This window comes from Curcuma longa, chromosome 1, assembly GCF_044706935.1.
Source record: "Curcuma longa cultivar G26 ecotype Majalengka, Jawa Barat chromosome 1, ITB_CL_G26_1.1, whole genome shotgun sequence".
NCBI classification, from domain to species: Eukaryota; Viridiplantae; Streptophyta; class Magnoliopsida; order Zingiberales; family Zingiberaceae; genus Curcuma; species Curcuma longa.
The window spans coordinates 17,087,525-17,100,784 of record NC_133861.1 but is presented as its reverse complement, the minus strand read 5'-3'; the positions used below and the strand labels follow the sequence as shown (position 1 = coordinate 17,100,784).

The following is a 13,260-nucleotide window of genomic DNA, read 5'->3' as shown; positions in this document are numbered from 1 at the left end:
AAAATGATTTTGTAATCCTGATGTCAGAGAGGAAGGATATACATCAACTTGGAAATTTTGCAACTTTTCTCAAATAAGTGCTCCACTATTGACCATTCTACCGTATCATGAGGTCAGGTCAAAAAGCTCTGCACTCAAATTTAATACAGATTTCCTATTCCTCTTGACTATTTTTTAGCTGATGTCCCCAACTATGCCAACCCAATCTTCATCCTTTCATCTTCATGCTTTTGCGAATTCCAATTTTTTTTAACAAAAGCAACAGCAAAAGAAAGCAACCACCATTGATCATCAATGCCAAAAACTTTTTCAGTCAACCCCCTATGTGTGCTCTATGAACATAAGTGATACATTCCTTTATCACAATATTCACAATTGATCCTTCAAGGGAAAAAATTCCTACACTCTTCAATACATCAAAACTTGGACAATACTAGCAAACGAGCTTGGCAGTTCCTGAGTGGCTGATGTCTTTTGCGAAAGGCACTTGTAGTGGTATTTATTTGCTCATCTTTGATCAGTTAAATCAGCTGTAAAAGAACTATTTCTGGTTATCCTGTGTTGTTAGTGGCCAAAGAATTCTGGAGTGGAAGTCTGAAACAAGCAAAATGAACTCAGTAAATACTGCTGACACTAGTTTTTTCAGATAAGATCAAACAAAAGACCAAATAGTTACCTTTAAAGTAGTAGTTTGTAAAATATGGTTGTTGCACGAGGCTGCTGCAAGGAAAAACAGTACTGTCAACTTTTCAAATTTAAACAAAAGAAATCATTGTGGAATTCTGAGTTTTTGTCTGTTGAATTATAAAAACAAGCACCTGCTTTCTCTGCTTGATACTTGGTCCACAGATTTTGAAGTTCATTGTTGGAGCCTGAGTGCAAAACATCTGGCCTCACCATCAATACCAGATGTTTCACTCTGATTTATGCATAGGAGAGAAAGTTTTTGAATACAGGAAAAGGCCTAGGACCTTGGTTTAGAATTTGTGCAGACGCTTTAATAATAATTCTCTGTGAAACCATGAGAGTATGGTAGTAGCTCTTCCACCTCTATTCGAGAGCTACAACCCATGCTCTTGATTCTGTTGCGATTTATTATTTCAACCTCTGCATTGAACATACTGTATACTGGTCTATGATCAGAAAATCTAGACTCTCCATGTAAATAAGCTAGCTGAGTAAGACCTTGGCCATACCACAGGATACGGTCACACCTAGATCGATAAAAGAGTAAAAAAATATTATTTAGAGTTGGCACAATTACAAAAAAATTGTACTAGAGAAATTATTTAGGACTCTACCATGCAGGTGTTCGCCTCTTCTCTTTTCGGTGAATGCCTTCACCAGCAAATCTGTCGGAGTTGTTTGAATATTTGTAGGTGGGAGGAAAGAATATCCCTCCTTCCTTCCATCCTTCAAAAACTCGTCCACACCTTTGCTCTATCCGAAGCTATTCTTGAAGGGAAAAATAATTAGAGTTTGGGACTAGTAGTTTGAGAGAACATACAGGAGAATAGAAGAATTTCCCTGTGCCACAAAGTTCTTGGGGAGAATCTAGAAAAGCATTATGTTCTTAATGGCCCAAGAGATTTTCATACTTTTGAAAGATCTAATTTGTCAAAAGCAACACGGAGAAACACTAGGCAGTCATCGCAACACTTAAATAATACTAAGAAAGTGATGGACAAACCACCTGATCCTTTTCCAATAATGCTCTCCAGTAGTGCATCTCAACTAGTGCTTTGGCTGACTGATATGATAGAGCAATACGGTAGTTCAAGTCACCAAGCCATATGATTCGACTAACAAAAGAAAAGGAATGAGAGAATTATGATCATAGATTCATTCCTTTCGGCAATCAATAACAGAGAAATATGAGCAAATAAGATAGCAAATCCTGAACATCAATCTTACTCATGATCAAGGATTGTTTCAGGAGACATTTCGTCGAATGCTTTGCGCACCTGAGGAAATTTTGTTTTCCTTAATATCTCAATCACATCTGAATTCCTCCGTAGTTCATCCCCTTCTTTCTCTCCCGAGGTTAGGTGAGCACAGATGAAGCAAAAACTTGTTCGGTGCAATAACATGCTAATTGCGATCGAACCCTACAGGTAGAGAGGTGAACATTCTACTCAAGACAAGCTCAATAAGGATTCCATAGATGTTAGAAAAGAGAAGAAAAGCAACAATTACAAATGTTTTTCAGATAAATGGAAGGTGTACGACAAAGATTTCACTTCAAGGACAAAGTATGTTGCATCTGTGTTTTCTAAAATATGAGACAAAATGTGAACTAAAGCAATATTTGGAGAGGATCAGCATATACAAAGCAGTTACCTTGTTTCCAAGATAGCCCATTAATCCCCTGCCGACGCAGGATACCTTCAAGTTCTTTATGTTGCTTCTAATTTCACTTCGCACCCAAATTGTCAGAAATATGCCTACCATCTGCTTACTTGCAACCAAGCAGTACCTAGAACTGAAGCATAGTAGAATTAGAATTTACGAAAGACTCATGATTGTTACCACTGATAACAGAACCAGATGGAATTGTTGAAACAGATACCTAAAGCAAACTGAAAATCTATCCCTTTCTTCCATAAGTTGTGAAGCACCACAAGAATATGACATTGGCGAGCACAAACCAGAGTAAGATATTTCTCCCCCAACTACCTCATCATAGGGTGAAGCTCCAAAGTTAAAATAGGGATCAAAGTTACTTGGTCTACTCTCGATGCTCACCCGATCACAAATACTGAATCTTCGATCCAGCCTTGGTTGCATTACCATGACATCATTGTCCATTCTTGAACTACGACTCATGGAATGAAATGACCGTCGATGGAAGAATGATGAGTTCATCTGCCTTGTTGAAGACTCCTCAAAATCGGCATCCAACTCCACTAGTGGATTTGGAACGGGGGATGGTAAACCACAGCCGTCACCACAACCATCTGTGCCAGGAAGAGTGTTTAGTGTCCTTCTAATTAGTGCTAACCATTTCTTTGCTGGAATATTGTCTTCTGAACCAAGAACATTTCCAGCATTGAGAGGAACAATCTCTTGAAATCTGACGAGCAAAAACATATTTAATTTGATTAGATCTACATCTAATAATTTTCTACCTTTATATAATCATGCATATATATCAAAACAATAAATTTCAGCTGAGCAAAGTGCAGAAATAAACCCCACCCTAAAACATATATATCTGCAGGAGGTGAAGTATGGATCCATTCCTCAAGATTCAAATTTTTTGTCGGGGACTTCCCACCAACATTCCATGTCGATACAAAAATCCTAGAAACCAGATTTATCTATCAATCACTGGTGATATTGAAGTTCCATGAAAAAATGCCAAAAGTTAGAAAGCAAATTCTGCGAGGAGCCAAAATAGATTACTTGCAGTCCTGCACATCTGTAACTCGAGCAGCATCAACATCAAATCTTCCTTGCTCAACATGATCTTTGTTCTTCTTATACAGCCTCTCTGAAAACCCAGAAAAGAACAATACTGAGGAAGGAATTTTTAAAGGAAGCAGATGTAGTAATTTTATCCAAAGTTTTGAACAAAGACAAGCCATAACACTTTATACCTGTCCTGCTTTTCTTCACTGTGCTTGTGTCCCTCTCCATGAAGCTGGTCCTCCATTCTCCATCACCTTGTGATGAGCATGCAGAATAACGAATAAAGAAAAAGATGTCAATAACAACAAAAAAAGATGCGAATTGTGTACTATTATTCCCACGAGATTTTATGTATTTAGGCACAGCTAAAGAACGTCAAAGGAAGCATTGCGCACCTAACAAGGAGTCTAAGTTTCTGGAAAAACCAATGAGTAGTTGAAGAAAAGTCTACTCACCAACAAGGCAAGTGTTTAAGCATCGAGGAAATGCATTATAAGAGAATATCATATCTTCGAGAGAGACTCGATACCAAAAGAGGTAACTTAAGCACGGCAGAAAAATGTTTAGAACAGACACAATTAAGCCAACCTCTTCCAAATACATCATCATCAGCATGGAAGTCCCGATGGTTGTTTTTGATGTTGAACAATTTTCGAACTGTCTTGGACCATGATGACTTCTCCGAACAAGATTTTTTTTTCAAAAAAAAAAGAGACTAACTCAGAAATCTGGAGGACCAAAATCAGGAAGAATGCTAAAGATCAAATATACGAGTAAGAAAACCTTGCTTTTCTTTGAGTTTTCATCTTTCATTGTTTCGGCAGTCCTTCATGCACCCGTCGCAGATGGTTTTCTTCCCCGCTGAATGCCGAAGAACGGTAAAACCGGTCTTTCCAGTTGGTATTGCTCAACGGAAGTATAGGAATACGAAGTCGGAGAAAGGGGAAAGCTTCTATGTCCTTCAACAAGGTAGATCACGCCAGTGGAGAAGAACAGGAGGCCGAAGAGAAACGCCACAACAAAGCCTAATATGTGAAATTGGGCAACCTCGTCTCCGCAGCACAAGCTCGATCCAAAGCCGCTGGCTACCGCCCAAGCGCAATGGAGAGGTAGTGGGAAAAAAAAAAAGATATTTTGGACACGGAACGACAGCGAAACGGGGAGGCAATGGAAGCGAGCACGCACACTCAAAGACACCACTCTGACTCCGGATTCCAAAACCTCGTCCTCAGAGTCACAGCGATGCGTCCAACTTGGAAGAGACGCGAAGTAAGCGCAAACTATATAGCCCGTTTTTCTCTCTCCTCGTTCTCGCTTCCCCAGACCACCACTCATATCGGGGCCTTTTACTTCCCCCAATAAACAAATGCCCAGCAGCTGCCCAACCTCGCCGGTCCCAGTTTGCAGTCGCTCTGCTTTCCCATTTGCTGCCCACGATCAGTCTTCTGTTCCCTGCTCCATGCATGGAAGAGTAACAAAGAATGCATACTTTTATTTTTTTAACGAATAACAATTAACACTGCCTCCTTGCATGATCAAATGTGTAAAATTTTAGTTTTTCCAGCAAAACGACGAAAGTTACTTCTTACAAAACAAAATTCTGCTTGTGATGATTAAAAGATATGAGTTTCTGTATGTCTGAGCGTATTATGGCAGAAAGATGAAAAAGAGACAACAATAACATCTCCATTTCCATGAAAAGGAAACACTGAACAAGTATTTAGTTATTACCGTGATGACCAACATGAAGGAGAGGACGATAATAGTGGCAAGTGAAGACGATGATAGTGGCCACAAAAAATTCGTGCAATCCAATGAGGAAACCGTACAAATGCAAATGGATTGTTATTACACTTGCTTTCCTCTCCTTTCTTTACAGTTTACACTGCCTAGCTTTCCTATCTTTTTCTCTTAAACTGAACACAGCAAAAAAAAAAAAAACATAAAGATCATTGTTAAATGGTAATACCATGTTTAACATTGCTTTGTTTTCAATATGTTAAGCAACAGGTGAACTCTCCCTTTCCCATTTTTCGTAGAAAAAAAATTGTCTCATTTTCCAATGTCAATTTCTTCTTACCAACTTTCTTCACTTGTTCTTTTAAATGTACGTGTGTATATATAAAATAACATATATAATATAAGTATATTGAGAAAAAGGACAGTCAAAGAAGAACTCTCTCATTTTTTAGATTGAGCAAAGTGTCCTCTTCATACTTTTTCAGCTTAAGACCTTATTTAGCTTTATACTCTCACGTAACCATTTGCTAGGATTTGGCCTTTTGCTCATGTCATTTTGGTGGAGCTCTTAACAATAAAAGAGCAAATTATGTGAAAAAAAGGCAAAGCAAATTGAGTACTCTAACAGTAATTTGGATTCTTGTTGGGCTCAAGAGATACGTATTTTAGGGGAGGTGTTTTATTTGTTGAATGAATCTATTTATCCACAATGGTCTATGACGGGCCGGTTAAAGTCTTGGATGGGCCCTTGAAAGGCCCATTGCGCCCTCGTGCTCCTATATAAACCATCTAGCTGCGGGTTCAAGGTGTGTTTTCCTTAGCCGGGGCTCGCTCGTCTTATTTTTTCCTTCGAGAAGCGATTTGCCGATTTCGACGAAGCCGACGTGAGAGATCGATGGACGATCGATTCTCCGATGACTTGATCAGGCGATTCATCGTATTCTTATCGGGTTCTTCGTTTTGATTTTCTTATTGTTCCTGCATGTTGGAGTGATGCGAACCATCGCGATTTGCAGTTAGGGTTTGTTGAGATAATAAAGGTTTCGATTGAAAAGCGAAGCATCTTTCATCCACTCCCACAGCGCTCTGCGGCATCTTGAAAAATGGCGAGCTTGGCCATCCACTCCCAAGACCAGAATAGGATCGGCGTACCGGCCCCTCCGGGGGCGAGGTGCGCGTCCGTTTCGCTCCGTCTCCTACGGGGAACTTGCACGTCGGAGGAGCAAGGACGGCGCTCTTTAACTACTTGTTTGCCGGGTGACTTCCTCTGTCCAAGTTGTTCTCGCTAATTCCTATTTTTGGGTTAAACACTTTTTCGATGCATTGTTGAGTGTTAAAATTATTCATCAAAATAGTTAAAAGATATGAAATGCTTAAAATGATATGATTTCTTATAAAGTGCGAATTTAGGGCTCGGATGCTCCATATGCTTAATATAATATGAAATTTGGAATCTTTTTGTTTCCTTTGGTCTTGATGGTAAATACAAGTTACATTATCGTTTCAAAGATGGGATTTTTAATATGCATGCTGCAGCTACTTCGCTGTGCTTTTGACCATGAGCAGCTGGAAGTTTGTTGAGCTATTCGAGTTCAATGATGAACTGTTCACGAGCTATGTAAAAAATCTAAGAAGGTGTCAGAAAGAAGTCCAGATAAAATTTTATCTGGTGAAATGGATTCATAGGCTATGTCAATATTGAATTTTTGTATGATTATAATACCATGTCCATTTTTAGAGCAATGCAAAAATGGTTTCTATTGCAGCTGTACTCTGTTGATCATCAAAGTATTTAGAATTTATCATATTTTGGTTCCCTACAACATTGCTTGATCAAATCCTTTACAGGTCTCAAGGTGGCAAGTTTGTTCTGCGAATTGAGGACACTGATTTAGAAAGATCTACCAGGAAATCAGAAGAAGCGATGCTGAATGATTTATCTTGGCTTGGTCTTGATTGGGATGAAGGTGCTGATAGTTTCTGTACCCTTTTATTGACTGAAGTGACTTTCTGTTCATTATATTTCACCTTATTTTCATATTCACCTTTCCTCAATTTTAATCGATCATAGCATGGTAAAAAAGGAATCTATTCATGTTAATGCAGTGCAAACCATGTCACAAATCTTCCTTGCTCACGTTACTGCTATGGTGCTATTTTGCTAAACTGTCTGGATGACACAGATTTATTTTTAATCTTTTCATCAACCTAATTGAGGCAACTCATGATTACTTAATGACCAAATTCACCAATACTTGCTGCAAAGCATTTCCTTAAGTATTTTTCATATTTGTGTGCTAATGTGATAGGTTCAAATCGTTCTTTTCATGTGATATGCAAATAAAAATCTCAGAATTTCATATTCTCATTACATATTATTCAATCTTTTCCAATTAAAAGATGGTTCTTTGCAGTAACCAACACTAAATAAAAATTTAGTAAAACTTCAATAACTTGTCATCTCTGTGCTATTGTTGGGATGCTGCACATTCATAAATTTCTTTCTGTTGCTTTAGATGTCACTTAACATTTCATAATCTTGCAGGTCCTGGTGTGGGTGGAGAATATGGTCCTTATCGATGTTGGTGCCCTGGTTAGTTTTGATGTGATCGACCAGGTTAAGTTAGGTCCTGTGTTTTGCTAATCCCTCTGCTAAGAGCGCAGGAGCTTAGGTACGGAGGAAGTCGAGCGTAAGACGTAGCGGACGAGAAGGATTGTGCGGGGAAGTGAGCCGACGGGCTCGGTGCAATCCGAGGGACGCAGAAGCTATGGAAGAGTACGCCGGTGGAGCGAGAAGGACATGTGCGATGTCCGAAGGACGAGAAGCCGGGAGGAAGCACGCTCGAAGGGCGAAAGGCCGGAGTCGGGTTCGGGTGAGCCTAACTCCGGTTGGCCAGAAATCACCCAACCGATGATTCTACAAAAAAGTCAACAAAAGTCAACCTATTGACTTTGACCGTTGACTTTGACCAGTTGACTTTGACCAAAGAAAAGACTTAGACTTGGACGTGACTTTTGAAAAAAAAAGGAGAAAAGATAATTAAGTTTTTATCTTTTATTATACAAAGATAAATACTTAATTATTACTAAGGATAATTCTCTTTATCTTTTATTAAAGATAAAGTTTATCCTTATTTAATCAACGGCTACAAATCAAGCTTATCAAAGATCAACGATGAAGATCCCATCTACAGATCAATGGTTAAGAGCAAAACCTATCTACGATCTACGATTAAGATTTGTTCTCTTAACCTATAAATAGACTTAGAGTTTTAGAGTATCAACATTGATTTGAATTGTAATCTCTCTTTCTCTCTAAGTCTTTGAGTTCCCAGTTGTAAGGCTTCTCCGCCATAAGGAGTATTCATTAGTTGAGCTTCATTGTCTTGGAAGCAACGATCTGTTGCAACCAAGTTTTTTTTTAAGAGACGAGTGCATTCCGCTTCAATTTTCTAACCGTCTATTCAACCCCCCCTTCTAGCCGGTCAACTCGATCCTACAAGTGGTATCAGAGCCAAGTTAACTTTTGAAGGACTAACCGCCCGAGAAAGCAATAAGACGATGGCCGGTGCACATATTTATCCACCTAAATTCGAAGGGGACTTCACCGTTTGGAAAAAGAAAATGGAGGTATTTTTCCGTACAGATTTTGAAATTCTATTATCAATTAAATACGGTTTTGTAGCTCCAAAAGATGCAAACGGAGAAGACAAAGAAGAAAGCCTGTGGAACAAAAAGGAACAATCCGAGTCAGTAGCTAATGGTAAGGCTGAATTTCACTTATTGACGGTTCTACCTCCTCAAGAAGTGAGTCGGATCGGCAACTACTCCTCTGCAAAAGAGCTTTGGGAGAAGTTCTTAGAACTTCACGAGGGTACCTCAGAAGCCAAGTCAGCAAGGAAAGATCTCTTACGAAATAAATTGATAAATCTACGAATGATGGAAGGAGAAACAGTAGCAGAACTTCATGCCAAAATCAAGGAACTAATCTCCGGACTCTCTCAACTTGGCGAATCGGTAAGTAATCGTGACTCAATTCGATACGCCCTCAACGCCTTCCCAAGAACCTCGGTGTGGAGCTCGATCGTCGACGCATTCTATATTTCCAAAGATTTAGAGGTAAGTACGTTAGATGAATTATTTTCTACTTTCGAATTACACGAATCTCGATGGACAGGATCTAGAAAGACAGACAATCTAGCCCTAAACACAAGGACAACGGAGAAGGAATTAGAATCCTCGACGGACGACGAGACAACGCAAATGGTAAGCTCATTTAAAAGTTTTTTTAAAGCTAATAAGTTTTCGAGGACGCAGAAGAAGAGACGGTCTCCAAAGAAAAGAACTGTTCGATGCTACAACTGCAAAGAGGAGGGACATCTAAAAGACCAGTGTCCCAAGTTCAAGAACCAGTCAAAGAAGAAGAAAGCATTGAAGGCCACCTGGGACGAAACCTCGTCGGACGAATCGGAAGTTCAAGAGTACGCAGGACTTGCGCTGATGGCAAGTCATCAAGAAGGGAGCACTGATGAAGGGGGAGCGACGTCAGAAGAAAGCGACGACGAAGGGGGAACCTCGCTTTTCGAAAGCGATCCGGTAAGTGAGGTTTGTTTTCTTCCCCATGATCAGTTGTACGCTGGTGTTAAAGCCTTGCTCAAATCTAATGGTAGACTAGAAAAAGAAAATTGTAAACTAAAAGTTGAAAACACTGATTTGAGAAATTTAATAGAAAAACTAGAACGTGATATTACTTGTCTGCGATACAAGAAAAATAGTTTTCCTGAAAACTTGAATTGGTACTTTAAAAACCACAAGGGTCAATTTAGAAAAGTGCCTAAGAATTATATTCCGTCAAAATTTTTAGTTAACCCTATAGATAGGAACCTCTTTTGGGTTCCTAAATCTATCTTGAACTAATCATTTTTTTATGCATTTAATTGGCTGACATATTTCTGCTTAGTATTATTGAGAATTATGTTCATTCATATTTTACTGAAAAAAAATATTTTCATTCTTTGTTGATGCATAATTTGGCTATCTAATCGCTGGAAATTTTTAATTTTTTATAATGTTTTTTAATTTTTATGAATTTTCATTTGCTTATCAATACTTCCCTTATCTTGCAGATCCCGTTAGCAGGTACTGAGCAAATGGAAGGCAGCAGGACAGGGCTGGTGAAGATGTGTGTAGTAGTGACTTGATCAAGCCTTGGCCATGCAAATCATTTGCTATTTGCATGTTAAAGAATGTTTTAATTATCCTGTTAGAAATTTATTTATCAAATGTTAAACTAATTCATCTAGAATTACCATATACCCTAGGTTAGTTTATTAGCAGTATTTGTTATCTGCCATGTTACTTTATTTAAATTGCTGTCATATATGCATACATGTTATAAATAGAAATTATGTTTCCGCTGCATGTATAGTTTAGTTTAGCTTGGTGTTATATATGATAGTAGTTGAATGTATGAAATGAATGAAAGTAAAGAAACTGTAGCGTCCGTCAAGGGCCCACGTAAGGGCGGGCGTTACAATATTGAACCTAAAATTGTAGCCAACTTTATGATTTAAAAAAGATTTTATCATGTTTGATCAATTACATGTGCAACGCATAGAGTCATTCAACTGGTAAATATTAAAAATTCAAGCGCTTGCCAATTTGTCAATTGGAATGTGCCACCTGATAATACTACTTGTTACTTTGTAAAGAAATCATGCTGTATTAGTTTTGGAAAAGATTTATCATTGTTGTCAAACTCCACTTATATGAGAGAACTAACCAATTAAGTTGTTAGATCCAACTACTAGCGCCAAATCTGTAAGCCCAAATTAGTAGTAGCTTGTTCATCTAAACCTATAGAACTCCTTTATGAATCAACCACTCACAATGTGGTACTAAAATTGTGGTACTAAAGTGAGGTGTCAAAATTGTTTTGGTCTAGTTACTTTTGATTTCCATATGCTCAACTTTTATCACAATTATTGTAATGCAGCACTTCAGAAGTTGAAAGTTTTGAACTTGGGATTCAACAACATTAGTGATGCATGTCTTGTGCATCTTAAAGGTCTCATTTGCCATTATCACCTGACTCTTAACATCATTTTTAACTTCTGGCTGTATTGCATTGACTAACACCATTTAACAAGATATCATTCTCAATATGATTCTCATGGTTTATGGAATTAAGGATTGTATGTCATGTTTCATTTTCCATGTTGCAATTTTTAGCATCCAACTCATGCTCCAATTTTTAGCTTCCAACTCCCTTGCCCTGTTGTTTTTTTCTAAGTTAGATTGTAGTTCAAAGTAATCAGTGTTTTGCATGATATAGTACCATCTAATGTCTCTTAGTCTTCTGACTGCATATATCTTCGAGTTCCTTGATTTGTTGTTGCTATTGTGTTCATGTTCTTGTCATAGCTGTCTGTTATTTTATCGGCCATCCAAGAGTTGTGTATAATTTATCACATTTTAATACGTTGCCATCAACACATTTTAATACGGTTTCAACATATATACAAGGAAAATAAACACACATAACAAGTGTATTTTAGAGCAATTAATTGTCAATTGTCATTAGCAAAAGCTTAATTAATTATATACAAAGCTAATTTAATTTGTACAACATCAAGTCGCTAGCTTGTACAATAATATTACGCTAGCTAGCTACATCTAGGCAACAAGCTCGATCGTCCATTGCTCGTTTAATTTATATATGATCGATAATTCGATCTCTCATTATGGATATTATTGTCTGATCTTCATTAATTAATTTAGTAACCAGAAATCCTCCACGGACCAAAAGTTGTCGTTCGACTCGGTGGAGAAGTCATCGGAGGTCATGCCGTCGCCGTGCTGAAGATCGCCACCGACCATGTCGCCGTTGCAAACCGGTTGACCGCCGCCGTTCACATCTCCGGCGGCGTTGACTTGAAGTGCGCTCGTGCTGGCTTCGTCGTCCATGAGCATCAAGTTGTTCATCATTAAGCACTCACCGTGTTTGAGCTTCTTTTGCACTCGGGTCCTCCAAAAGTTCTTTATCTCGTTGTCAGTCCTACCTGGGAGCTGCCTCGCAATTTTTGACCACCTCGCAAATTTGCAAATTAGAATCAAAGTTGATAACTTTATTCCTTCGTACAGTATAGAAATTGGTAATTGACATTTGATCATCTTTGTTAGTTCCTTAAAATTGTTATCCATCACGCACGACACATAAAAATCTTCTTTAATTGAGACAATGAATTAAATTAGTAAGAAAAACCTGGGCAAATCTAAGAAAAAACAAGGAACCAAATCTATCAGAAGATGCATGTATGCATGCATGATCTAGAACTCCATGCACGTGCTCAATCTCCCAGTTCCGGGACCAATTATTGATTCTAGATCTTCCCCAACCCTAGCTATCGAATTCGTGGTTCTCCTGCGCCGGAAGCCGCCGCTGGCGATTTCCAGCCACACATCCCCTCCCATTAATTAATACCGCCCTATCGAGCTCACTCGCGCATGTTTTTTATTTAATTAGCTAACCTCCTCTTCCTCTTCTTGCTCACCTGTTTCCCCACCTCTCGTGGAGCTCCATGATCAGCTGCTGCTCCTCCTGCGTGATGTTGCCCCGCCGCACGTCCGGCCGCAGGTAGTTCAGCCACCTCAGCCTGCAGCTCTTCCCCGTCCGCTTCAACCCTAAAATCGCAAAGAGCAGCAGGCACATCAAGAGCTTTCATTTTAAGAAACAAACAACTGAAAATGTTGATCAGTCCATACCGGCAGAGCGAGCGATGTTGTTCCAGACGCCTTCGCCGTGGTTGGAGATGTAGTTGACGAGGATGAGGTCTTCCTCCATGGTCCAGGGCCCCTTCCGCACCTCCGCCTCCTCGCTGCTGCTTATTCTCTTGTCCATCCCTATTCACGATGGCTTCCTCCACCATGAATTCAAAGACAGAGAGGTTGATACTCTGCAGTAACAGAGAGCACTTGTGGCTGAAGAGAGTTAGTCGAAGGACATAGAGAGATGTATATAATGCTCTAAATGAAAGGTGTGATAATGCTCTGAGAAGAGAATTTATAAGTTATAGGGCAATATATAAACGAGTGGAAGAGTTCACACAC

The 13,260-nt window shown here is 39.0% G+C and overlaps 2 protein-coding genes across 2 annotated transcripts; both read right to left on the bottom strand.

Moving 5' to 3' along the window:
- Positions 1 to 267: 267 nt before the first annotated feature.
- On the bottom strand, positions 268 to 4,391 carry LOC141839276 (type IV inositol polyphosphate 5-phosphatase 7-like). The gene is made up of 13 exons (XM_074727029.1): positions 4,195 to 4,391; positions 4,000 to 4,087; positions 3,600 to 3,665; positions 3,406 to 3,493; positions 3,199 to 3,303; positions 2,570 to 3,073; positions 2,341 to 2,482; positions 1,915 to 2,108; positions 1,694 to 1,802; positions 1,302 to 1,450; positions 819 to 1,214; positions 677 to 717; positions 268 to 594 (listed from the first exon to the last, which is right to left on the bottom strand). Exons 1-11 carry the CDS (start codon positions 4,222 to 4,224, stop codon positions 998 to 1,000), a joined length of 1,692 nt encoding a protein of 563 aa, XP_074583130.1. The 5' UTR covers positions 4,225 to 4,391; the 3' UTR covers positions 268 to 594; positions 677 to 717; positions 819 to 997.
- Positions 4,392 to 11,922: 7,531 nt separating this feature from the next.
- Positions 11,923 to 13,051, bottom strand: LOC141825083 (myb-related protein 340-like). Its single transcript, XM_074712474.1, has 3 exons — positions 12,916 to 13,051; positions 12,705 to 12,834; positions 11,923 to 12,241 (listed from the first exon to the last, which is right to left on the bottom strand). Exons 1-3 carry the CDS (start codon positions 13,049 to 13,051, stop codon positions 11,923 to 11,925), a joined length of 585 nt encoding a protein of 194 aa, XP_074568575.1.
- Between the last annotated feature and the right edge of the window lie 209 nt (positions 13,052 to 13,260).

Excerpts from the sequence above, each read along its gene's own strand:
- LOC141825083 (XM_074712474.1), bottom strand. The coding sequence starts at position 13,051 with ATGGACAAGAGAATAAGCAGCAGCGAGGAGGCGGAGGTGCGGAAGGGG. Across the intron at positions 12,835-12,915 it reads CAACATCGCTCGCTCTGCCG|GGTTGAAGCGGACGGGGAAG; the intron begins GTATGGACTGAT and ends TTGCGATTTTAG. Across the intron at positions 12,242-12,704 it reads CACGAGAGGTGGGGAAACAG|GTGGTCAAAAATTGCGAGGC; the intron begins GTGAGCAAGAAG and ends CAAATTTGCGAG.
- LOC141839276 (XM_074727029.1), bottom strand. The coding sequence starts at position 4,224 with ATGAAAGATGAAAACTCAAAGAAAAGCAAG. Across the intron at positions 4,088-4,194 it reads AAAACTCAAAGAAAAGCAAG|TCATCATGGTCCAAGACAGT; the intron begins GTTTTCTTACTC and ends TGTTCGGAGAAG. Across the intron at positions 3,304-3,405 it reads ACAGATGTGCAGGACTGCAA|GATTTTTGTATCGACATGGA; the intron begins GTAATCTATTTT and ends TCTGGTTTCTAG.